This window comes from Gambusia affinis, linkage group LG21 (assembly GCF_019740435.1).
Source record: "Gambusia affinis linkage group LG21, SWU_Gaff_1.0, whole genome shotgun sequence".
In the NCBI taxonomy this organism is placed as follows: Eukaryota; Metazoa; Chordata; class Actinopteri; order Cyprinodontiformes; family Poeciliidae; genus Gambusia; species Gambusia affinis.
The window spans coordinates 992,110-1,019,000 of NC_057888.1; the positions used below are offsets into that span (position 1 = coordinate 992,110).

A 26,891-nucleotide genomic window follows, 5' to 3' on the forward strand; every position below is an offset into this window, starting at 1 on the left:
TGTTAGTAGGACCTAAAATAAACTCACAATCTATCGCTAGTGCTTCTACGTCATCAGCCGTGTTTGTTGGCTCTAAATCCACGTGTGATATCGAGGCTTTGACGGGATTTTCTGTCTGAAATCTGAATGTCAGTGAGACAAATTGGTTTTGTTTGGTGTGTTGCTCTTGTGGTGTGTCTTGACACTCGGCCCGGTCCAACCGTAATACCTACGATTTTAGTCATCTGGTCTTTGGTCTCTCAGGTTTAGAAAATGGCCGACGACTCTGAGATCGTGTCGTGTGAACTGGACACTGAGGAAATGAGGAATGAGGGTCAGTGGAGAGAACCGGAGTTGATCCGTCTAACCAAAAACAGCTGAGTCTGAATTTAGGGTTTGGATCCTTTGAAGGGCCCTGAGAATTGGCCGATCTAGGGAAGACGGATCCTTGGAAGCATAGATAATAACAGAATAGATCTGCTTTGGCTGCTCTTGGAGCCGTCGTCCCTCCTGCTTTGCTCAACCCAAACAGCAGAAGAAGCCTCAGCACTGCGGGATGTTGTTGTTGGGATGGACGGATTATTGACCTGAGGGCTCGACAGACAACGTTTCTCCAGTAAGATGGACATATTATTGTGTATATTTTGGGACTGAAGGCTACAGCTGCGCTGGACGCTGCAGAGCCTCCGGTCCACTAAAGCGTCCAGATCAGAAATGATATTCGAACAGAACTTGTTCTTATATTGATGGATGGTGAGCTCTGCCATGTTCTCTGTGCGTAAAGTTGAAACTGTCTGCGCACCAAGTGGTTGGATGCATCATCACAGTCTGGATAGAAACCAGCAGACGCTCTCTGTGCTTCTCAAAGGGAGGCTGAGAGGAGATCCGACAGATTAATTCACTTTTTATTGCTTTTGTTTTCAGACCACCATTAGCGCAGTGGGACTACATGTTGTATATTTGCTGTTTGTCATCTGATGTGGGATTAATTGGAGAGTAACGGTGGAGCTGCGTGTCGCATTTCCTGCTGGATCTGGTTCTGCTGGTTTGGACTCTAGAAACCAGTTTTACTGGATCAAATATTAAACATAAGTTCATCATGTTTCTTTTACATTCAGTGAAATTAATTTTCTACATTTTTATGATTCATTTGTTCATATTTCAGTTTTAACCTGCATCCTGTTGGTTCAGCTCACATCTTTTATTCTTTATTCAGGTTGAAGGACTGCAGTTTGTCAGAGATCAGCTGTTCTTCTCTGGCCTCAGCTCTGAAGTCCAACCAACATCTGACTGAACTGGAAATAAATGAGATGATCATATTGGGAACCATTACAGACTCTGGAGTGAATCATCTGTGTGAGATCCTGCAGAGTTCAGTCACTAAAGTCAAAACTTTAAGGTTTGTTTTCTCTGTCAAAATGATTCACTGAGACGTTAATAATTATTTTAATTCATCATTTATTTGCTTTAACACATCCTGTTGTCAAAATGGCAGAATTTTATTTCTCAAACATTTTTCCATGCAAATGAATTATTTTCATATTTCAGTTTTAACCTGCATCCTGTTGGTTCAGCTCACATCTTTTATTCTTTATTCAGATTGAAGGACTGCAGTTTGTCAGAGATCAGCTGTTCTTCTCTGGTCTCAGCTCTGACCTTTAACCCCTCACATCTGACTCAACTGGACCTGGGAGGAAACAACCTGACAGATTCTGCAGTGAAGGAGTTCTGTGGTTTCCTACAGAGTCCAGAATGTAAACTACAACGATTACAGTAAGTCTCCATGTTTTATTTTATTGCTGATGTTTGTGATGTGAAAGTTTTGACCAGAGATCAATACTGATGTTTAAGAGCTGCTCTCATGTTAAAGTGGCTGCAGGGTGGAAACAGGAAACAGAAACACAAAGAGCAAAGAGATGAAGCTGCCATCTGCAGCCTCATCCTCAAATTCCCTGATTCATTTTCTTCAGACATCAGAAAAACTATTTCTAAATCAGGTTTCCTCCAGTGTATTTGAAGCCTGGCAGCCCACCAGGCTTTACTTAGAATGAAATTATTAGGGGTTCATTGATTGCAGTTTCCTATCCAATTACCAAATTATTATTATTATTTGACTGACCTTCCATTTTTGGTGGATTCATAGTTTTGGTCTGAAATGTTCCCAAGTGTCTGAAGGAAGCTGCTAAGTTGCTAACAGTGGGACTATTGTTAGCTGCAGATGTTCAGACATGCAGCTGGAAGACGTTGCCTTCCTTGGGTCTCTGCAGATGTCACGGCCGAACATCAGTCGCTTTCAGGGAAGCAAAACCAGCCAGAAAAATCCTTGTAAAATCCCGAACCCTGACCCGGACCGCACTCAGGGTTCAACGCTTCCTGAGTTCAGTTGATCCGTTCCCTCCAGACTGGGAGGATGAACAAAAGACAGAAACAGGAGAAGTTTTCCTGCTGACTAAAGCAGGAAAATCATCATTAAAATATGTTGGGTTGAATTCAGTCTTGGATAATTAAAGTTAATGGGGTTGGATCAGACGGATCCGACTAGCGTAGATTTCTCCTCTAGATGCCACCAGGAGGAAGTTGTGAGGCTCAGGTGAAGCGTCATCATTTCAGTGAAGTGGTTTAATTTCACAAGTTATTCGCTCCACAGTCACTGATTTTTTATTGAGTTTTTTAGTCACTGTGAGATAAAGTTCCATACGTTCATCTTTATGTATGTTGGGATCTGTATTTGCAGTTCAACTAGTTGAATATTAACTAAACCGCATAAAAACTGCAGCTGAATATCAATTTGATATGGAAATTTCTGAACATGTTTTACTTTTGAAACTCATAAATTTACATATTTTTTCCAGAATATTTCTGAGATTAATTTCAGATTTCTTTCAGTAAAGTTTTTCACTTAAAGTTCCTTCATTTTGTTTTGTTCTAGAAACTTCTGAGGTTTTTTCTCCTTTTTTATTTCTACAATGGCTGAAGATTCAAAAACCTGGAGAAAATGTTGAAATTAATTAAATATGATCTAAAATAAATCCATTAAAATAAATAATTTAGAAATATTTTCTAAGAATAATTTCCAGTGCAAATGAAAAGGTAAAGCCTCATAATGTGCAGATGAATTTGAACCTGCAGCAGCCAGAGCCAGAAGCTCTCCTCCATACCTGTGACAAATAAACAGTCCCAACTGTTTCTCTTTTGACAAACTACTGTTGTCCATTTGATTGTCCTCCTAGTGAGACCCTCAGGCCTCTGGGACTGATGGGGTCCAGTCTGGGTGTGATGGCTTCACGGCTCTCAGAGCCTCCAGCAGCTCTCAGTGTTTCAGGTTGGATCTTTATTGAAGCCAGAATGTGAATCCTGATTCCCAGGTTGTGATCAGGAAGAGGAGTTTCTCAGCCCTCAGCACTAGAGATGGAAAGATTCTGCATGAAATACTTCTCCAGTACCGAACCTTACTGGATTATTGTTGCTAAACAAGCTCATTAGAGCGTGTTTAACCACTGACTGGCTCACTACTGCCACCTAGTGGTGGAAACTAAGAGCCTGAATTCTGACGGCAACATCTCTGATTTCTGTAAACTTTATTCCACCACTGCTCACAGGTAAAAACCTGGGGGTTTCTTGCAGCCCTCTAGGTGGCGCTGGTGGCCCAACTGTGGTTAAGAATGGCTGCTTTAACTGGTTCTGTTGGACTGTTGGCTTCAGCTCACATCTTTTATTCTTTATTCAGATTTAGCCACTGCTGGTTGTCAAAGATCAGCTGTGATGATCCGACCTCAGCTCTGAACTCCGACCTTTCACCTCTGACTGGACTGCAGCTGAGCAGCAACAACAACCTGGGAGATGATGGAGTGAAGGAGATCTGTGATATTCTACAGAATCCTGGATGCAGAATACAACGATTAGAGTAAGAAACAGTGTCTTAATTTATTGCTGATATTTCTGATGTAAATGTTGACCAGAGATCAGTCCAGATGTTTAAGAGCTGCTCTCATGTAAAAGTGGCTGCAGGGAGGAAACAGGAAATGGAAAATCACAGAAATCCTCAGAATAAGGGCGAACAAAGAGCTGAGGCTGAATCTGCATCCATCAAAATATACCATGAAATACATCTTTGTAAATCTCCCTTTAATAAATTAAATGTGCCATAATGCCAATAAATCATTAAATTTTCCACTAAATAATTTAATATATTATGAAACATGCCATGTATAACAGCTGACCCCCAAATTCTGTGACCCATCATATTCTGATGGCTCTTCTTTGTCTCCAAGATGTTCATGTAGATAAATGCTCGCTATCGCCCCCTGTGGTCACAACATGGTGCACCACCTGGTCCAGGTGTTGGACGTTGTGGTGGAAAACTTTTCAATCAGTCTGGAGTCGATGTCTATCAATAACTCCAATGACTTTGATCAACTTTCTGATTGATCTGCTACAAACTGGCTGAGCAGCTCCAGCCTCTGTGTCTCTAGCTCTAAAATGTCTCAGCAGTTCAGGTCAGAGGTCATTCAGGTTCTGCATCAACAGAGCCGCCATGTTGGAACACAAACAGAACCAACCAATGATTAGACAGGATCGATGTTAGCCCCGCCCACAGAGGGTGACGAGTTTGAAATGATTTAATGACAAAACAGCAGCCAGGAAATGAATCAATACAGGGAAACACTTCAAAATATTTAAAATAAAACATTTATTTAAATCAGTGGCTCCCAAAGATTTTCTGGGCCCCTATGGATTACAATAAAATCCCCCAAAAAGAAAAAAGAATCAACTGGACTCACATCGTTCAACCAGACATAAACCTAAACACACATTTAGTTTTCAAACTAACTGAAGTTTATTTCACTCTTCAGGTTGAAACAAAACAAACTACAAACCATCTTTACAGTCAAACTCTTTTATGTAACTGTTTATTTTTTCATTCATAACGTTTCCTGCCCCCTGCAATGGCACTGAGCCTCCACTAAGGGGCGCCAAACACTTTGGGAACCACTGCATGAAAAAGACATTTTATTATTTAAATTCATTTCTAAAGGTAGATTTTATTGGACATCTAATTATTTAAATGAATATTTAATAATTTCATTATATATTCAATTATTAATGTATTAAAGAACTTTGTGATATTTTAAAGTTTTTAATAATTTTAGGATGCATTTATTGAATTAATGGGAGATTTAAATGTATTTCAATTTATATTTATTTAATGTTGTCATTTCTAACCTTCTGTCTGACAGGAACAAATCTATAATCAATGATTGATGCTTCAACAGTAAAATCCTCCAACTCATCATGACCCAGTAGCAGGTTCTGGTTCTGGTTCTGGTTGAGCTCCTAAAGTCACTTTGACATTAAATATTCTCCATGACTTCATGTCTTTCTGGCTGATGAATAATGAAATAGTTGAATTTCTCTGCATTAATCTCCATTAGTTGGTTTTTCCTCCTGATTGTTGGTTTTGTGTGAAACTTGGATGATTTGCTGCAGAAGCTGAGTTTGTATTGATGGAGCTGCTGGTGGAGCTGACAGAGTTTAAGAGCTGAAGTCAGCAGGTCTTTATTGAAGCAGCAGCATGTTGGCATTAATATTCATGAGACTCTTTAACTGGTTCTGTTGGACTGGTTAACCTGCATCCTGTTGGCTTCAGCTCACATCTTTTATTCTTTATTCAGGTTGAAGGACTGCAGTTTGTCAGAGATCAGCTGTTCTTCTCTGGCCTCAGCTCTGACCTTTAACCCCTCACATCTGACTCAACTGGAAATAAATGAGATGATCATACTGGGAACCATTACAGACTCTGGAGTGAATCATCTGTGTGAGATCCTGCAGAGTTCAGTCACTAAAGTCAAAACTTTAAGGTTTGTTTTCTCTGTCAAAATGATTCACTGAGACGTTAATAATTATTTTAATTCATCATTTATTTGCTTTAACACATCCTGTTGTCAAAATGGCAGAATTTTATTTCTCAAACATTTTTCCATGCAAATGAATTATTTTGATATTTCAGACTTTCAGAATATTGAACTTTATTTTTCTGAGTTTAAAATGTTTTTCCTGCTGAACCAAATGGAGGTAAATAAATGAAATGATGTGAATGAATGGTGGAGATGTTCCAGTCTGTTTTGGGACAGATTCAGATGAAGCACTTTAATATTTCCTGTGGAGAACTGGTTCCGTTCTTACTATCAGCTCTCAGATTTCTCTTTCTGATCAGCAACAAGCAGCTCTTTGTCCCTGCAGACATTTCTCTGTTAATGCAGGACAAGAAGAGGACTCTCCTCTGACTGTTGGGGTTGATGGGCTGGTTTCTGGTTCTGTTGGTTCCATACAAGTTACTGATGTTAGTAGGACCTAAAATAAACTCACAATCTATCGCTAGTGTTTCTACGTCATCAGCCGTGTTTGTTGGCTCTATATCCACGTGTGATATCGAGGCTTTGACGGGATTTTCTGTCTGAAATCTGAATGTCAGTGAGACAAATTGGTTTTGTTTGGTGTGTTGCTCTTGTGGTGTGTCTTGACACTCGGCCCGGTCCAACCGTAATACCTACGATTTTAGTCATCTGGTCTTTGGTCTCTCAGGTTTAGAAAATGGCCGACGACTCTGAGATCGTGTCGTGTGAACTGGACACTGAGGAAATGAGGAATGAGGGTCAGTGGAGAGAACCGGAGTTGATCCGTCTAACCAAAAACAGCTGAGTCTGAATTTAGGGTTTGGATCCTTTGAAGGGCCCTGAGAATTGGCCGATCTAGGGAAGACGGATCCTTGGAAGCATAGATAATAACAGAATAGATCTGCTTTGGCTGCTCTTGGAGCCGTCGTCCCTCCTGCTTTGCTCAACCAAAACAGCAGAAGAAGCCTCAGCACTGCGGGATGTTGTTGTTGGGATGGACGGATTATTGACCTGAGGGCTCGACAGACAACGTTTCTCCAGTAAGATGGACATATTATTGTGTATATTTTGGGACTGAAGGCTACAGCTGCGCTGGACGCTGCAGAGCCTCCGGTCCACTAAAGCGTCCAGATCAGAAATGATATTCGAACAGAACTTGTTCTTATATTGATGGATGGTGAGCTCTGCCATGTTCTCTGTGCGTAAAGTTGAAACTGTCTGCGCACCAAGTGGTTGGATGCATCATCACAGTCTGGATAGAAACCAGCAGACGCTCTCTGTGCTTCTCAAAGGGAGGCTGAGAGGAGATCCGACAGATTAATTCACTTTTTATTGCTTTTGTTTTCAGACCACCATTAGCGCAGTGGGACTACATGTTGTATATTTGCTGTTTGTCATCTGATGTGGGATTAATTGGAGAGTAACGGTGGAGCTGCGTGTCGCATTTCCTGCTGGATCTGGTTCTGCTGGTTTGGACTCTAGAAACCAGTTTTACTGGATCAAATATTAAACATCAGTTCATCATGTTTCTTTTACATTCAGTGAAATTAATTTTCTACATTTTTATGATTCATTTGTTCATATTTCAGTTTTAACCTGCATCCTGTTGGTTCAGCTCACATCTTTTATTCTTTATTCAGGTTGAAGGACTGCAGTTTGTCAGAGATCAGCTGTTCTTCTCTGGCCTCAGCTCTGAAGTCCAACCAACATCTGACTGAACTGGAAATAAATGAGATGATCATATTGGGAACCATTACAGACTCTGGAGTGAATCATCTGTGTGAGATCCTGCAGAGTTCAGTCACTAAAGTCAAAACTTTAAGGTTTGTTTTCTCTGTCAAAATGATTCACTGAGACGTTAATAATTATTTTAATTCATCATTTATTTGCTTTAACACATCCTGTTGTCAAAATGGCAGAATTTTATTTCTCAAACATTTTTCCATGTAAATGAATTATTTTCATATTTCAGTTTTAACCTGCATCCTGTTGGCTTCAGCTCACATCTTTTATTCTTTATTCAGATTGAAGGACTGCAGTTTGTCAGAGATCAGCTGTTCTTCTCTGGTCTCAGCTCTGACCTTTAACCCCTCACATCTGACTGAACTGGACCTGAGAGGAAACAACCTGACAGATTCTGCAGTGAAGGAGTTCTGTGGTTTCCTACAGAGTCCAGAATGTAAACTACAACGATTACAGTAAGTCTCCATGTTTTATTTTATTGCTGATGTTTGTGATGTGAAAGTTTTGACCAGAGATCAATACTGATGTTTAAGAGCTGCTCTCATGTTAAAGTGGCTGCAGGGTGGAAACAGGAAACAGAAACACAAAGAGCAAAGAGATGAAGCTGCCATCTGCAGCCTCATCCTCAAATTCCCTGATTCATTTTCTTCAGACATCAGAAAAACTATTTCTAAATCAGGTTTCCTCCAGTGTATTTGAAGCCTGGCAGCCCACCAGGCTTTACTTAGAATGAAATTATTAGGGGTTCATTGATTGCAGTTTCCTATCCAATTACCAAATTATTATTATTATTTTGACTGACCTTCCATTTTTGGTGGATTCATAGTTTTGGTCTGAAATGTTCCCAAGTGTCTGAAGGAAGCTGCTAAGTTGCTAACAGTGGGACTATTGTTAGCTGCAGATGTTCAGACATGCAGCTTGTTTGTTACTACGCAATAGCCAGCCCCGCCCTCTCCTCACAACTCCTTGGGCTGACTACTGACCAGTTCTCTGTCTAACAGGTCTGGAAAATCTCTAAGACCTGGGTCTTACCCTGAACAAGATCTATAAGAGATAATCTATTTAAACTGGTGGCGAAAGGAACTCGTCTAGCTCTGACTACCTCCTATCCAGAAGTTATGACCCTTTTCAGTTATGAAACAATCAACTGAGTAGCCTCACAGCTGCATAGCTTCAATAACCACTTCTGTTAACGGTAGCTCTCTTTCTAAAATTGTAACGTGCACTTGGAATCGGCTAGATAAAATTTAGTGACTAAGATTTAAGTCCCAGGGTCATTATTTACTCTCACCAAAGGAAAGTCTGAAGCCACCACATTACTGGAATTATGTATACTGGTTTTACTATAAATAGAAGAACTGTTACAAATGACTCAATTAATTTCAATGTCCACAACCTAATCAGAATTTTAAGATATATGTATTTATTAAGCAAGCTTTAGCAAGGAAAATGACAGACATACAGAATTTAATTGAGATTACCATACAAAGAAAATCAATAAAATTTAGATCAATTTAACCTATTACCTAATAACCTTCCTACACTGTCATCTATCGGTTAAATGAGGCTTTGGGGGGCGGCACAACTCATACCCATCGGTGGAACTAGATCTCGGCAACAGAAGTCCTTGTAGTCCTTGGTCAGAGTCTTTCCCTTGAAACATAAACTCTCCTTGGACCCGAAACAAAATGAACTGTCTGCTTTGTCCAGCCGAACAGCTCTTGGTCGATCCTGTGACTTTTGTTCAGTTCCCCAAGTCCGTTGCGATGTAATTTGAGATCGTTGGGTCGAGAGCAGAGGATGGAAATCCAATGAGGAACCAAGGCAGTTGGTCTGTGGAACTTGTCCTATGTCCGGCGTGAGATGCTCCGTTGTCCTCCTTGTGAGGCGCTTTTCTTGGTTCCAGGGTGTGGTCCTCTGCTGGTTTTATTGCTGCACTTGTCGAGACTCAGCTGCCGGGGACGAAGAACATCGTATCACCTCGGTCTCATGGTTTTATACTTTTTTCTCTCTCCATGGGAGTGTACCAAAAGAGAGAGACAAAGAATGCTGCGCAACTAGGCTCCGACCGTAACTGTCGAAGGTTGGGAAATAAGGCCCTTGTGACACTAATTCCCTTGCGACAGTAATTCACTTGGGACACTTAGACTCGGTCACGTCAACCTCGTGCCCTGGTCACAATGGCCCAGTCACGTAGGACAAGACTCTTTTCTCAAGAAGTCAGTGGACTCTGAGCAATTAGGAAGTCATCTGATTCTGATCAGGCCACTGCATCCTCTAAACTCACATATTTGTTAAAGTCGCACCCACACTCTGACCGTGCTACTCCTTATGATTCTGTAATACATTTAACCTTACAATCACCTTAAATCAATAAAGTTTTCGGAAATAAAACATCAATTCATTGTATTTCAACAACCATAGATTATTTGATTTTGGTTCATTGTTACAGAGAACATACTAAAATACAGAGAATACACATTGAGTAATCATTATTAATCAACACACAAGGCTGTGGCAATCTCTTAGGCTTTTTATGATCTGTTTTTCTGCATGAACCTGGACAGATCTCACACTTTCATACCAGATTTCTTGAAGACGTTGCCTTCCTTGGGTCTCTGCAGATGTCACGGCCGAACATCAGTCGCTTTCAGGGAAGCAAAACCAGCCAGAAAAATCCTTGTAAAATCCCGAACCCTGACCCGGACCGCACTCAGGGTTCAACGCTTCCTGAGTTCAGTTGATCCGTTCCCTCCAGACTGGGAGGATGAACAAAAGACAGAAACAGGAGAAGTTTTCCTGCTGACTAAAGCAGGAAAATCATCATTAAAATATGTTGGGTTGAATTCAGTCTTGGATAATTAAAGTTAATGGGGTTGGATCAGACGGATCCGACTAGCGTAGATTTCTCCTCTAGATGCCACCAGGAGGAAGTTGTGAGGCTCAGGTGAAGCGTCATCATTTCAGTGAAGTGGTTTAATTTCACAAGTTATTCGCTCCACAGTCACTGATTTTTTATTGAGTTTTTTAGTCACTGTGAGATAAAGTTCCATACGTTCATCTTTATGTATGTTGGGATCTGTATTTGCAGTTCAACTAGTTGAATATTAACTAAACCGCATAAAAACTGCAGCTGAATATCAATTTGATATGGAAATTTCTGAACATGTTTTACTTTTGAAACTCATAAATTTACATATTTTTTCCAGAATATTTCTGAGATTAATTTCAGATTTCTTTCAGTAAAGTTTTTCACTTAAAGTTCCTTCATTTTGTTTTGTTCTAGAAACTTCTGAGGTTTTTTCTCCTTTTTTATTTCTACAATGGCTGAAGATTCAAAAACCTGGAGAAAATGTTGAAATTAATTAAATATGATCTAAAATAAATCCATTAAAATAAATAATTTTGAAATATTCTATAAGAATAATTTCCAGTGCAAATGAAAAGGTAAAGCCTCATAATGTGCAGATGAATTTGAACCTGCAGCAGCCAGAGCCAGAAGCTCTCCTCCATACCTGTGACAAATAAACAGTCCCGACTGTTTCTCTTTTGACAAACTACTGTTGTCCATTTGATTGTCCTCCTAGTGAGACCCTCAGGCCTCTGGGACTGATGGGGTCCAGTCTGGGTGTGATGGCTTCACGGCTCTCAGAGCCTCCAGCAGCTCTCAGTGTTTCAGGTTGGATCTTTATTGAAGCCAGAATGTGAATCCTGATTCCCAGGTTGTGATCAGGAAGAGGAGTTTCTCAGCCCTCAGCACTAGAGATGGAAAGATTCTGCATGAAATACTTCTCCAGTACCGAACCTTACTGGATTATTGTTGCTAAACAAGCTCATTAGAGCGTGTTTAACCACTGACTGGCTCACTACTGCCACCTAGTGGTGGAAACTAAGAGCCTGAATTCTGACGGCAACATCTCTGATTTCTGTAAACTTTATTCCACCACTGCTCACAGGTAAAAACCTGGGGGTTTCTTGCAGCCCTCTAGGTGGCGCTGGTGGCCCAACTGTGGTTAAGAATGGCTGCTTTAACTGGTTCTGTTGGACTGTTGGCTTCAGCTCACATCTTTTATTCTTTATTCAGATTTAGCCACTGCTGGTTGTCAAAGATCAGCTGTGATGATCCGACCTCAGCTCTGAACTCCGACCTTTCACCTCTGACTGGACTGCAGCTGAGCAGCAACAACAACCTGGGAGATGATGGAGTGAAGGAGATCTGTGATATTCTACAGAATCCTGGATGCAGAATACAACGATTAGAGTAAGAAACAGTGTCTTAATTTATTGCTGATATTTCTGATGTAAATGTTGACCAGAGATCAGTCCAGATGTTTAAGAGCTGCTCTCATGTGGCTGCAGGGAGGAAACAGGAAATGGAAAATCACAGAAATCCTCAGAATAAGGGCGAACAAAGAGCTGAGGCTGCATCTGCATCCATCAAAATATACCATGAAATACATCTTTGTAAATCTCCCTTTAATAAATTAAATGTGCCATAATGCCAATAAATCATTAAATTTTCCACTAAATAATTTAATACATTATGAAACATGCCATGTATAACAGCTGACCCCCAAATTCTGTGACCCATCATATTCTGATGGCTCTTCTTTGTCTCCAAGATGTTCATGTAGATAAATGCTCGCTATCGCCCCCTGTGGTCACAACATGGTGCACCACCTGGTCCAGGTGTTGGACGTTGTGGTGGAAAACTTTTCAATCAGTCTGGAGTCGATGTCTATCAATAACTCCAATGACTTTGATCAACTTTCTGATTGATCTGCTACAAACTGGCTGAGCAGCTCCAGCCTCTGTGTCTCTAGCTCTAAAATGTCTCAGCAGTTCAGGTCAGAGGTCATTCAGGTTCTGCATCAACAGAGCCGCCATGTTGGAACACAAACAGAACCAACCAATGATTAGAGAGGATCGATGTTAGCCCCGCCCACAGAGGGTGATGAGTTTGAAATGATTTAATGACAAAACAGCAGCCAGGAAATGAATCAATACAGGGAAACACTTCAAAATATTTAAAATAAAACATTTCTTTAAATCAGTGGCTCCCAAAGATTTTCTGGCCCCCTATGGATTACAATAAAATCCCCCAAAAAGAAAAAAGAATCAACTGGACTCACATCGTTCAACCAGACATAAACCTAAACACACATTTAGTTTTCAAACTAACTGAAGTTTATTTCACTCTTCAGGTTGAAACAAAACAAACTACAAACCATCTTTACAGTCAAACTCTTTTATGTAACTGTTTATTTTGTCATTCATAACGTTTCCTGCCTCCTGCAATGGCACTGAGCCTCCACTAGGGGGCGCCAAACACTGCATTAAAAAGACATTTTATTATTTAAATTCATTTCTAAAGGTAGATTTTATTTGACATCTAATTATTTAAATGAATATTTAATAATTTCATTATATATTCAATTATTAATGTATTAAAGAACTTTGTGATATTTTAAAGTTTTTAATAATTTTATGATGCATTTATTGAATTAATGGGAGATTTAAATGTATTTCAATTTATATTTATTTAATTTTGTCATTTCTAACCTTCTGTCTGACAGGAACAAATCTATAATCAATGATTGATGCTTCAACAGTAAAATCCTCCAACTCATCATGACCCAGTACCAGGTTCTGGTTCCGGTTCTGGTTGAGCTCCTAAAGTCACTTTGACATTAAATATTCTCCATGACTTCATGTCTTTCTGGCTGATGAATAATGAAATAGTTGAATTTCTCTGCATTAATCTCCATTAGTTGGTTTTTCCTCCTGATTGTTGGTTTTGTGTGAAACTTGGATGATTTGCTGCAGAAGCTGAGTTTGTATTGATGGAGCTGCTGGTGGAGCTGACAGAGTTTAAGAGCTGAAGTCAGCAGGTCTTTATTGAAGCAGCAGCATGTTGGCATTAATATTCATGAGACTCTTTAACTGGTTCTGTTGGACTGGTTAACCTGCATCCTGTTGGCTTCAGCTCACATCTTTTATTCTTTATTCAGGTTGAGGAAATGCAGTTTGTCAGAGATCAGCTGTTCTTCTCTGGCCTCAGCTCTGACCTTTAACCCCTCACATCTGACTGAACTGGACCTGAGCTGGAACAACCTGAATGATTCTGGAGTGAAGGAGCTCTGTGGTTTCCTACAGAATCCAGAATGTAAACTACAACGATTAACGTAAGTCTCCATGTTTTAGTTTATTGTTGATGTTTGTGATGTGAAAGTTTTCTTGCCACTAACCTGCAGACGTCTGGCTGATATTCTACTGATCCACTCTGAGGGTCTTCATTGTAAAGTCTGCTTTCTTCTTCTATGGTTTGGTCAAATTAAAGCTTCTGTGGTTTTAGAAATGAGGAAAACTGCTGATAGACGGGAAGATGGAATCAGTTAAAATACTGATGTCACTTTAATGTTTGAATCTCTTTCTAATGATAAATCAGCCCTGATTCCTTCATTTTGTGAGATCAGTGATGGGATGATGTTCCACATGAATCTGATCTTCTCCTCAGCAAAGCTTTAGAAATCATCCTCTGTCCTCTTTGCTCTGCAGTGAGTTTGACTGACAGACCCACCAGGTCAGACCTCCATGTTGATAGTTAGCAATAGTTTCCCTGCTGTTAGCAGCTCTGTGATTTTATGGTTTTATTTATGGTTTTATTGTTTTTATTTGATGATTTTATTGTTTTATTTGATGATTTTATTGTTTTATTTGATGATTTTATTGTTTTATTTTATGATTTTATTGTTTTGCAGCATTTCAGACAAACAGGCAGAATCAGCAGCTCAGGATTTTTTATTTTATACTTTATTTTTGATGAAATTTTTATTCATGGCAAAACACCAACACAAAAATCAAATAAAATGAAAAATAAAATAAAAATATCACAACAAGTACAGTGAACAGCAATCAGAACAGAGAGTCACCAAGGGGGGAGAGACAGCAATGCATCACAAAAAATGAAAATTGAAACAGATTTTAGGTGAACAGGTTACAATGTATGTAGATTTCCATGAAGAGTCAAACAGGTGAGAGTTTCTTTGCAGAATTACCAAGTCCTGCCAAACCATCCAGCACCCAGAATAATGAATTTAACACTCAATTCACTTTCAAATTCCTATATATTAACAATTTCAACCAATATTTTTGGATTTTGTTTTCCTGGAGTCTAATAGAGAAGGTCAGTATTTCCATTTCATGTATTTCTTCAACAATGGCTGACCAGTCACACAACGTCGGTGGGCTCCCACTGAGCCTCCTTCTTGTTATTGATTTCTTTCCTGCTATCAGTATTATTTTCACAAGGTATTTATCTTGAGTGTTGAGTTCATTTGGTAAATTACTTAGATATATAGTTTTAAAATTGTACTCAATTATGAAACCAAGAATTGCTCTTATCTCTTTGAGTACCATCAGCCAGAAGGAATGAATCGATGGGCAGCCATCACATTGTTACATCGTCTCCAACAATGTCCAGATTCAGATCTGCTGTCTGAGAAAATGTCCTTTTGGGGGTTATAAAAACCTAACAATATTCTTCCATGAACGTTCCCTCCAGTGTCCTGAGTTAGTGGTGGTGGAGTTTGTTTGGCAAATGTTGAGCCACTCGTCCTCTGTCAGCGTTATTTTAGCCTCTCTTTCCCATGTGTTTTTAATATATAATGTAGATGTTTTTTTATTATTCTCTAAGCACACATATAGTCTGGACAGCCTCTTCTTAGAAGATTTACCTTTATAAGCATCAATAAAGATATTAATGAGGTCCTGATCATTTTTTCCAACATTTTAATGTTCTTATTAAAGTGATGCCTGAGCTGCAAGTATCTGAAAAAGTCTCGTTTGTCAAGGTCAAATTTTTCCTGCAGTTGTTGGAAACTTTCCAGATCAGAACCAGAAGAAATCCTGCAGTTTGATGTCAAGCCTTTTCTGGTTAGTTGGTTGAATTTTGAGTCAAGTTGTGCTGGTACAAAGTCCCTATCGTGTTCATCCATCTTAATAACCTAGTTTTCCTTTCTAAAAGTGGAAAACTCTCTAAACCTGATATTGAGAGGGACTTTTGTGGCAACACACAACTCATCTGCATATTTAGTCTTGAGGTGTTTGTCAATTTGACTTAATTCTAGTTCTTTCCATTTTCCCCTCTTCACACCAGTAAACCACAAATTGAAGTTGTGCTGCTCTGTAATAATTTTCCAAACATGGGAGTGACATTCCTCCTTTATCTCTTGGTAACTGTAACGTTTTATAACGTACCCTTGGTTTCTTATTCTGCCATATAAACCTGGAAATGATCCGGTTCCACTCGTTAAACTGCTTGGTAGGAATTTCTATTGGTAAAGATTGAAAAAGGAACAACATTGAGGTAAAATGATCATTTTTATGATTTCTGTTCGGTTGTACAAATGGAGCATCAGGGGAGCCCATTTGTCCAGGTTATTTTGAACTTTATTAGTCATAGTACCAGAATTAGCTTTGTATATTTTGTTTACATTTCTAGTAATATTTACACCTAAATATTTCATGGTTCTTGTTTTCCAATTAAATTTGAACTGGTTACTTATTTCCTCTCTGGTTGAGTAGTTAAAGCTCAGGGTCTGAGTTTTTCCAATATTTAATTTATAACCTGAATGAAGTCCAAACTGGTGGAGGCAGGACATGAGGTTGGACAGACTGGCATCTGGGTCAGATAAGGTCACCAGGACATCATCTGTATTCTCTTCCCTTAGATATGATTCCCTTCATTTCTGGGTCTTCCCTGATCTTTTGAGCAAGTGGTTCTATAAAAAGTGCAAAGAGGATTGGACTCAGAGGACATCCTTGCCTGCAGCCTCGTTCCAGAGGAATTGTGCCTGAAAGGCCTCCATTTATTTTGATCCTGGCTTCTGGTGAACTATATAATGATTTTAAACTATTTATAATTGTATTATTAAAACCAAATCGCTGCAGAACCAAATATAAATAATCCCATCGTACAGAATCAAAGGCTTTTTCAGCACCGAAACTGATTGCTAAAGATTTCAAATGATTTCTGCTCATAATGTGGAACAGGTGTAACGCTCGCCTCACATTATCCTGAGTTCATCTATTTTTGATAAAACCTGTCTGGTCTGTATCAATCAGTTCATAGCAGCTCAGGATTTTGAACATGTTGGAGCAGAAAACTGCAGCCAGTTCAGCTCCACTTTCAAACCTTCATCAAATCAGTTTTTCTCCATTTTCTCCAGATTGACTTTGTAACAGTTCAGTTTCTATTCTGTGAATAATTTGATAGAATTCATCTGAAAATCAAAGTTCATATCTTCTGCTGTAAGAAACATTTTCCTGAGTTTGTTCCTGGACTTGGAGCCAGAGATTCATTTAGTCTCTGAGTTGGACCGGCTGATCTGAGGTCAGAACCAGACGGCATTGGGACTGGAAATCCCCCTCATGTGGAGAAGGTCAAAGGTCATTCAGCCCAGTCTAGAAAAGAGAATTTCAGCTTCTAGAATGTGACAGGAACAAATCTATAATCAATGATTGATGCTTCAACAGTAAAATCCTCCAACTCATCATGACCCAGTAGCAGGTTCTGGTTCTGGTTCTGGTTGAGCTCCTAAAGTCACTTTGACATTAAATATTCTCCATGACTTCATGTCTTTCTGGCTGATGAATAATGAAATAGTTGAATTTCTCTGCATTAATCTCCATTAGTTGGTTTTTCCTCCTGATTGTTGGTTTTGTGTGAAACTTGGATGATTTGCTACAGAAGCTGAGTTTGTATTGATGGAGCTGCTGGTGGAGCTGACAGAGTTTAAGAGCTGAAGTCAGCAGGTCTTTATTGAAGCAGCAGCATGTTGGCATTAATATTCATGAGACTCTTTAACTGGTTCTGTTGGACTGGTTAACCTGCATCCTGTTGGCTTCAGCTCACATCTTTTATTCTTTATTCAGGTTGAGGAGCTGCAGTTTGTCAGAGATCAGCTGTTCTTCTCTGGCCTCAGCTCTGACCTTTAACCCCTCACATCTGACTGAACTGAACCTGAGCTGGAACGACCTGAAGGATTCTGGAGTGAAGGATCTCTGTGGTTTCCTACAGAATCCAGAATGTAAACTACAACGATTAAAGTAAGTCTCCATGTTTTAGTTTATTGTTGATGTTTGTGATGTGAAAGTTTTCTTGCCACCAGGCCTGTCATGATAATAAATTTTACTGAGTGATTAATTGTCTCAATAATTATTGCGATAAACAATAATATTGTTTGAAGATCTTTTTACACTGATTTAATAGAAATGACATAATAATTCATGTGATTTTCTGCCAAAGATAAATACACTTTATTTTGAAAAGAACATTTAACACTGGAACTGATAAAATAAACAAAACAACCAAAAACTAAAATAAAATGGATTCTCAGTCTCCATTAACAAAAATGAATAAAAACACCAAAGTGTAAATAAATACTGGATTCAACCAAAAGAGTTCAGATTATGAAGTCTGTAAACCATATTGTCCTTCAGTAATCATTAGATTTAAATAGAGAAGATGGAACATCGACTACCTGATGCAATAGTTCACACTACACGTTAGTTCACTCCTACATTTTCCCCTTAAGACAATCTGAGAACGTTGATGTTCTCAGATTGTCTCTTGTGGTTTCATAACCGATCATCCTGTAGTGTGTGGTGTGTTACGGTAGATCGTTGTGGCGCTCCGATCTAAATCAGGGGTTTTCCCCACTGGGAGCTTAAGGCAGCCTGTTGAATGTGACAGGTAGCCAATCAGAAAGCCGGATTCTCCTCCTGCTTTCTGAGGGGAAATTACAGAGGGGAATCCCAAACAGCTGACACGGAGCAACCCGAAGTCCAGCGGACATTGGAGATGATATGTGGAAACAACATTAATGTTTATAAAACATTTGGTGTAAAGAATATAGAAATGATGAGGGGAGGAGTTGGAGACAAATTGGTACCAGTTGATGAACCCGGTAACTTTTCAGCTGTTCTTCGTTAACGTGACATAAAAAGGTTCTAATGATTTTCATTCAGTCAGGACGTTACGCTGACACTAGAGACACATGCACTGCAGGGAGATTGTAGTAAAGCATTGATTAATGCCTGGTTTTAAAATGACTTCACTGGACTTGTAGCCATTATTTTGTGCCCATTGTTGGACACCACACGGCCCGATGGAACCCGATGGAACCCGATGGAACCCGATGGAACCGTTCTACCTAGGATTTCTGTGGGCTAATGTGTGATCTCTCAGGTTTTGAAAATGGGCCGACAATCGGCCGACAGCTCTAAGATGGTGTAGTGTGAACTGGACATTACACTGAGGAAATGAGGAAGGGAGGGTCAGTGGAGAGCAGCGGAGTTAAACCTTTTTTCATTCAGTGTCATCAACAGAAAGAGAAAAAGGCTGGAAGAGACGATAATTAAAATGACCTCGATAGTTTTAATTTATGGTACGATTAATTGATTTATGGTTTATGGCGACAGGCCAAGTTGCCACTAACCTGCAGACGTCTGGCTGATATTCTACTGATCCACTCTGAGGGTCTTCATGGTCCAGACTGTTACTCCTCTCTGCTTTGGTCAAATTAAAGCTTCTGTGGTTTTAGAAATGAGGAAAACTGCTGATAGACGGGAAGATGGAATCAGTTAAAATCCTGATGTCACTTTAATGTTTGAATCTCTTTAAAGTGGAGGAGCTCAGATAAGTCGGCCATATTTCCTGAATTGTGGGAGATCATTTATGGGCTGATATTTCCATGTGAAGCTGATCTTATCCACTGATCTTCTCTTCCTCAGCAAAGGTCTAAATATCAGCCACTGTCCTCTTTAGCAGTGACAGGTTTGCCTGACAGGCCGACCCTGGAGGTTGTGTCTGCATGTTTCTGGTCAACAGTAGTGATCCTGGTGTTGCCAGGCAGAATCAGCAGCTCAGGATTTTGAACATGTTGGAGCAGAAAACTGCAGCCAGTTCAGCTCCACTTTCAAACCTTCATCAAATCAGTTTTTCTCCATTTTCTCCAGATTGACTTTGTAACAGTTCAGTTTCTATTCTGTGAATAATTTGATAGAATTCATCTGAAAATCAAAGTTCATATCTTCTGCTGTAAGAAACATTTTCCTGAGTTTGTTCCTGGACTTGGAGCCAGAGATTCATTTAGTCTCTGAGTTGGACCGGCTGATCTGAGGTCAGAACCAGACGGCATTGGGACTGGAAATCCCCCTCATGTGGAGAAGGTCAAAGGTCATTCAGCCCAGTCTAGAAAAGAGAATTTCAGCTTCTAGAATGTGACAGGAACAAATCTATAATCAATGATTGATGCTTCAACAGTAAAATCCTCCAACTCATCATGACCCAGTACCAGGTTCTGGTTCTGGTTCTGGTTGAGCTCCTAAAGTCACTTTGACATTAAATATTCTCCATGACTTCATGTCTTTCTGGCTGATGAATAATGAAATAGTTGAATTTCTCTGCATTAATCTCCATTAGTTGGTTTTTCCTCCTGATTGTTGGTTTTGTGTGAAACTTGGATGATTTGCTGCAGAAGCTGAGTTTGTATTGATGGAGCTGCTGGTGGAGCTGACAGAGTTTAAGAGCTGAAGTCAGCAGGTCTTTATTGAAGCAGCAGCATGTTGGCATTAATATTCATGAGACTCTTTAACTGGTTCTGTTGGACTGGTTAACCTGCATCCTGTTGGCTTCAGCTCACATCTTTTATTCTTTATTCAGGTTGTGGGACTGCAGGTTGTCAGAGATCAGCTGTTCTTCTCTGGCCTCAGCTCTGACCTTTAACCCCTCACATCTGACTGAACTGAACCTGAACTGGAACAACCTGAAAGATTCTGGAGTGAAGGATCTCTGTGGTTTCCTACAGAATCCAGAATGTAAACTACAACGATTAAAGTAAGTCTCCATGTTTTAGTTTATTGTTGATGTTTGTGATGTGAAAGTTTTCTTGCCACCAGGCCTGTCATGATAATAAATTTTACTGAGCGATTAATTGTGTCAAAAATTATTGCGATAAACAATAATATTGTTTGAAGACCTTTTTACACTGATTCAATAGAAATGACATAATAATTCATGTGATTTCCTGCCAAAGATAGATACACTTTATTTTGAAAAGAACATTTAACACTGGAACTGATAAAATAAACAAAACAACCAAAAACTAAAATAAAATGGATTCTCAGTCTCCATTAACAAAAATGTACTTGAATAAAAACACCAAAGTGTAAATAAATACTGGATTCAACCAAAAGAGTTCAGATTATGAAGTCTGTAAACCATATTGTCCTTCAGTAATCATTAGATTTAAATAGAGAAGATGGAACATCGACTACCTGATGCAATAGTTCACACTACACGTTAGTTCACTCCTACATTTTCCCCTTAAGACAATCTGAGAACGTTGATGTTCTCAGATTGTCTCTTGTGGTTTCATAACCGATCATCCTGTAGTGTGTGGTGTGTTACGGTAGATCGTTGTGGCGCTCCGATCTAAATCAGGGGTTTTCCCCACTGGGAGCTTAAGGCAGCCTGTTGAATGTGACAGGTAGCCAATCAGAAAGCCGGATTCTCCTCCTGCTTTCTGAGGGGAAATTACAGAGGGGAATCCCAAACAGCTGACACGGAGCAACCCGAAGTCCAGCGGACATTGGAGATGATATGTGGAAACAACATTAATGTTTATAAAACATTTGGTGTAAAGAATATAGAAATGATGAGGGGAGGAGTTGGAGACAAATTGGTACCAGTTGATGAACCCGGTAACTTTTCAGCTGTTCTTCGTTAACGTGACATAAAAAGGTTCTAATGATTTTCATTCAGTCAGGACGTTACGCTGACACTAGAGACACATGCACTGCAGGTAGATTGTAGTAAAGCATTGATTAATGCCTGGTTTTAAAATGACTTCACTGGACTTGGAGCCATTATTTTGTGCCCATTGTTGGACACCACACGGCCCGATGGAACCCGATGGAACCCGATGGAACCGTTCTACCTAGGATTTCTGTGGGCTAATGTGTGACCTCTCAGGTTTTGAAAATGGGCCGACAATCGGCCGACAGCTCTAAGATGGTGTAGTGTGAACTGGACATTACACTGAGGAAATGAGGAAGGGAGGGTCAGTGGAGAGCAGCGGAGTTGAACCTTTTTTCATTCAGTGTCATCAGCAGAAAGAGAAAAAGGCTGGAAGAGACGATAATTAAAATGACCTCGATAGTTTTAATTGATGGTACGATTAATTGATTTATGGTTTATGGCGACAGGCCAAGTTGCCACTAACCTGCAGACGTCTGGCTGATATTCTACTGATCCACTCTGAGGGTCTTCATGGTCCAGACTGTTACTCCTCTCTGCTTTGGTCAAATTAAAGCTTCTGTGGTTTTAGAAATGAGGAAAACTGCTGATAGACGGGAAGATGGAATCAGTTAAAATACTGATGTCACTTTAATGTTTGAATCTCTTTAAAGTGGAGGAGCTCAGATAAGTCGGCCATATTTCCTGAATTGTGGGAGATCATTTATGGGCTGATATTTCCATGTGAAGCTGATCTTATCCACTGATCTTCTCTTCCTCAGCAAAGGTCTAAATATCAGCCACTGTCCTCTTTAGCAGTGACAGGTTTGCCTGACAGGCCGACCCTGGAGGTTGTGTCTGCATGTTTCTGGTCAACAGTAGTGATCCTGGTGTTGCCAGGCAGAATCAGCAGCTCAGGATTTTTAACATGTTGGAGCAGAAAACTGCAGCCAGTTCAGCTCCACTTTCAAACCTTCAGTTTTTCTCCATTTTCTCCAGATTGACTTTGTAACAGTTCAGTTTCTATTCTGTGAATAATTTGATAGAATTCATCTGAAAATCAAAGTTCATATCTTCTGCTGTAAGAAACATTTTCCTGAGTTTGTTCCTGGACTTGGAGCCAGAGATTCATTTAGTGTCTGAGTTGGACCGGCTGATCTGAGGTCAGAACCAGACGGCATTGGGACTGGAAATCCCCCTCATGTGGAGAAGGTCAAAGGTCATTCAGCCCAGTCTAGAAAAGAGAATTTCAGCTTCTAGAATGTGACAGGAACAAATCTATAATCAATGATTGATGCTTCAACAGTAAAATCCTCCAACTCATCATGACCCAGTACCAGGTTCTGGTTCTGGTTCTGGTTGAGCTCCTAAAGTCACTTTGACATTAAATATTCTCCATGACTTCATGTCTTTCTGGCTGATGAATAATGAAATAGTTGAATTTCTCTGCATTAATCTCCATTAGTTGGTTTTTCCTCCTGATTGTTGGTTTTGTGTGAAACTTGGATGATTTGCTGCAGAAGCTGAGTTTGTATTGATGGAGCTGCTGGTGGAGCTGACAGAGTTTAAGAGCTGAAGTCAGCAGGTCTTTATTGAAGCAGCAGCATGTTGGCATTAATATTCATGAGACTCTTTAACTGGTTCTGTTGGACTGGTTAACCTGCATCCTGTTGGCTTCAGCTCACATCTTTTATTCTTTATTCAGGTTGAGGAGCTGCAGTTTGTCAGAGATCAGCTGTTCTTCTCTGGCCTCAGCTCTGACCTTTAACCCCTCACATCTGACTGAACTGGACCTGAGCTGGAACAACCTGAAGGATTCAGATGTTCAGCAGCTGAAGAGTTTTGTAAAGGATGTAAAGTAAGTAAATGTTTGCAGTGATTCCAGCTGCTGTTAGTTTATTGAACTAAACCAGTTAGCATCAAGCAAAGATCCAGTGTTCCCAGTAAAGCTCTCTGAACAGAACTGAAGGTCCTGCTGCTCTTTCTACTGGATGTGCTGCGTCACTGACTGCTGCTGGAGAGAAGCTGGAAACTCACTGATCTGATCTCTGCATCTTTCTTCTCTCTGCAGGTGGAAGTGATTCTGATCTCTGCAGGTTTTGATGATTAACTTTATAAAGAAGAGAATCTTCTCTGTTTCCTGATGATCCAGATGTTTTACTTCTTTTTCCTTTGATTTGTTTTCATCTGTAACCATAAAATATGAAATAAAGTTCAATCCAACAGTTTCTGGCTACATTTTGTTTCTGGATGTATTTATATTTTAGATGTTTTCTGCTCAGTGAGTCCATGATGGTTTCTTCAGTTAGAGGAAGAAGCTTTTCTTGATTTTAATGAAATATTTTATTTCATAATCTCTTGAGGTGAAATATAAAACATTCCTGGAGTCAAACAGCTTTACAAACAGCATTGTGACCTTTTCCTCCAGCTGATATGAATGATTCTCACATCATCTTGAATCTCATTACTGGTTCATGAAGGATTATTTTATGACCTTCAGCTTCATGATGAGTTCAGTTAAAATGATTTATTTATTCTAAAGATCCACCAATAATTCAGGTCTTCATCTCACTGATGAAATTAATCAAAAATCGTTCCAACTAAAGTTAACTATTAATTTACTGAATATAAATAATACATTATATTCACAGTAAAACTCAAAGAATAAAACAAAAACACTCAGTAAAACCACAGATCTTTATTTGTCTTTAACTGTCACTTTCCTCTCTGTTCAGTTATTTCCTTCAAAACTGGACAAGTTAGATTTTATTCTTATGATTCTCGTCTTCAAGTGGAATATTTTTATCTGTAAAACTACAATATACAAATATTATAACACACCTGCTTTTATTTTTAAAAACTGCCCCTGAAGAAAAATTATGAATAAATCAAGATGAAGAAAGATAAATTTCTACGTTCAGTAAAAATTAATGAATTGTTTGCATTTATTTATAGAATCACAACAAACTTGTTAAAGGGATTCGTCTAAATCTGATGATATAAACTGTAATCTGGAGGTTGTTTCTTTATGTAGGAGCTTTTTAAGTTCTTGTTTTTGTTTTCTTTATAAATCTGAAAATCTACAAAGATTTCTTCAAGAACAAACCATCAAATCCTGTTACTTCCAAACAAAGAAATTCATTTATTTTACTTCACTTTCCCTCATTTTTCAAGATATTCAAGAACAAAATGTTCCACAAACTCAATCTGTCAACATTTCAACTTCAACATGTAAATAAGTGAGCAGCAGCAGCATCAGGAGGAACTCGTGATAAAGTCCTAAAACATTTCAATCATTCACAATTTGTTCAACAACACAAAACAAAAATGACCAGATCCTGTGGATGTGATGGTGATGATCTGAAAACAGAATCAAACCTCTCAGTGGTTTCAGGAATCTTATTGTCTCAGTGTTCAGTCGTGTTAATGTGATTCGATCTGCTTGTTGCTCGTTTCTCTCCACTGTTTCTACAATCTTAGACCTTCGTCCATCCAGTGTCTGCTCTCCGATCAGAGCTGACTCCACATCCATCCATCACTCTGTGGTCTCTCAGGTCCAAAGAAAACTGGCCGCCTGTCCTGACTTATGACAGCTGCTTCATGTCGTACATCGGTACCTCGGACTCGGCCGCCGTGGCCTCGTCCTCGGCCGCCCGGGCTGCTCCTGGGCTGCTCTTACGGCCTTTAGGAGGAGGAACTGGAACGGCGGCCTCTGCAGCTCCCTCTGCTCCTTCCTGACCCTCAGCCACAGTTCTCTCTTTCTTCAGGTTCAGCTTCGCTGGGACGGTCTTGGTGAAGGTCTCCTTCAGCTTCTCACCTGATTGGCGGATCTTCTCGCGCCTTTCGGCCGTTACGATTCGCTCGCCGAGTTTGTTGACTTTGGTGCCCAGGTTCTCTCGGGTCTTGCTCATGTTCTCCTTGGAGAAGGTGGCTCTGAAGCTCTCGATGCGTGTCATGCCTGTCTTCTTCATCCGGCCAGCTGACGAGGAGTCTGCTTCCTCCACAACCATGTACTCCTCGTCCGACTCTGGAGGGAACTCAAACTTGTCTGGTTCCACCTCAGGTCTTGCTGCAGCTCCACCGCTGGACTCTGCCGGCTCGTTACCTGGTGCGACAGCTTTAACTTCCTGGTCACCCTGGGAAACAGAAACAGATCAAATATCAGCTTCCAATGTTGCAGGACAACCTGTGCACTAACTGTTTTTCTCAGACAGTTTAATAATGATGTCAGGTTTAAATCTGTCGCTGGTTACAATGTGTCATCCAGACTTGGGGGGTCAGTGCTGCAGGTCTTGATCCTGCCTCCATAAATAAACTGCAGCACCTGTTGCTGCAGCTCAGCGCCGAACTGCAGGCAGCTAAACATATCAGGGAGCTGCAGCTTCCAGCTCCAAGCTGAACCACAGCGAGCAACTGTCACTAACTCAGGTTTCAGAGAAATGTTGAAGAATGAGCAGAACTCACTCGTTCATCACTCATTCATCACTCGTTCATACTGGGAGACCATCAGAGGAAAATCAACTGTAAACTGACTGAATGTTTGGATCAACCATAAGAGTTAATATCACAATGACATTAATGATCCTAAACAAAAATCCCTATTTATAAAATAAATATGTACTTTAAAATAAATGATGCAGCCAAATGTGAGACGTACAAAATGAACCTTCAAGGCCATAAATCTTCAGATTAGCCAAAACAACCAGCCTGACCCAAAGATGACCGTCAGAAAACCCACTGAGAGAACAGAACATCGGTTCTGTGAAGTTTATACTTTATACTTTCTGCATGACTAATTTGTCTTGATTTTAATCAGCGGGTCAATTTGACCCAGAACAAAATGTGTGTCTCAACTTCAATTATAAAGATCACTCCTTGAAAAAAAATTCAAAATGTACTATAAAAAAATCTATGAAAATATATTTCAATGATAATTATTGGGGGTTTTTTTTAGCAGGTTTTTACTGATTTACTTATGAGTAGATGAGTCAATTGTTGTCATTGATCCTTTATTTGTGAGAAATAAAAAAAACATTGCACAAATATTGATTGAAATTGTTAGTATTGGACTTCCGGTTATGGCGCTGAGGTGAGCGGACGCGTTGAACCAGAGCTAACAACTCGGTCGTCCAATTCCCCTTTGCCAGAGCTGAATTAACCCTCTAAAAACGAATATTTTATGATGAAAAGGGGAAAGACATCAAAAGGTAACGGTAAATCAAAACAAATACAAGAAACAGACGAGAGAACTTTTAAAACACTATTCGACGAAGGCGTAAGTGACGAGCACATGGCTAAGGAAGGGCTTCAAGCTAGCATCGGAGCTATCCACAAAGAGATCGCAGCTATCCGTGCAGACGTGAAAGAAGAGCTTCGCTGCTTTCGTGACGACTTCTCTGCTGACATGAAGAGAGATTTTAGACGTTTTCAAGAGGAGATTAATGGAAGACTAAATGAAATCGTGTCGGACATAA

The 26,891-nt window shown here is 39.8% G+C and overlaps 2 protein-coding genes across 43 annotated transcripts in view; one reads left to right on the plus strand and one right to left on the minus strand.

Annotated features, from left to right (window-relative positions):
* LOC122824368 (NACHT, LRR and PYD domains-containing protein 14-like) overlaps positions 1 to 26,891 on the plus strand; it is a 155,583-nt gene that overhangs the window by 54,716 nt on the left and 73,976 nt on the right. For 15 of the 42 annotated variants that reach the window (XM_044104896.1, XM_044104897.1, XM_044104894.1 and 12 more), the window contains 7 exons: positions 1,196 to 1,378; positions 1,579 to 1,752; positions 3,707 to 3,883; positions 5,652 to 5,837; positions 7,514 to 7,696; positions 7,898 to 8,071; positions 11,701 to 11,877. The exons of 5 other annotated variants lie outside the window; for them this stretch is intronic. In XM_044104896.1, coding sequence (XP_043960831.1) covers positions 1,196 to 1,378; positions 1,579 to 1,752; positions 3,707 to 3,883; positions 5,652 to 5,837; positions 7,514 to 7,696; positions 7,898 to 8,071; positions 11,701 to 11,877 — 1,254 coding nt within the window. 22 more of the 42 variants (XM_044104925.1, XM_044104926.1, XM_044104921.1 and 19 more) reach the window with 22 other exon arrangements.
* Positions 24,101 to 25,594, minus strand: LOC122824475 (caveolae-associated protein 4a-like). Its single transcript, XM_044105208.1, has one exon. The coding sequence runs from the start codon at positions 25,425 to 25,427 to the stop codon at positions 25,002 to 25,004; it is 426 nt and encodes a 141-aa protein (XP_043961143.1). The 5' UTR covers positions 25,428 to 25,594; the 3' UTR covers positions 24,101 to 25,001.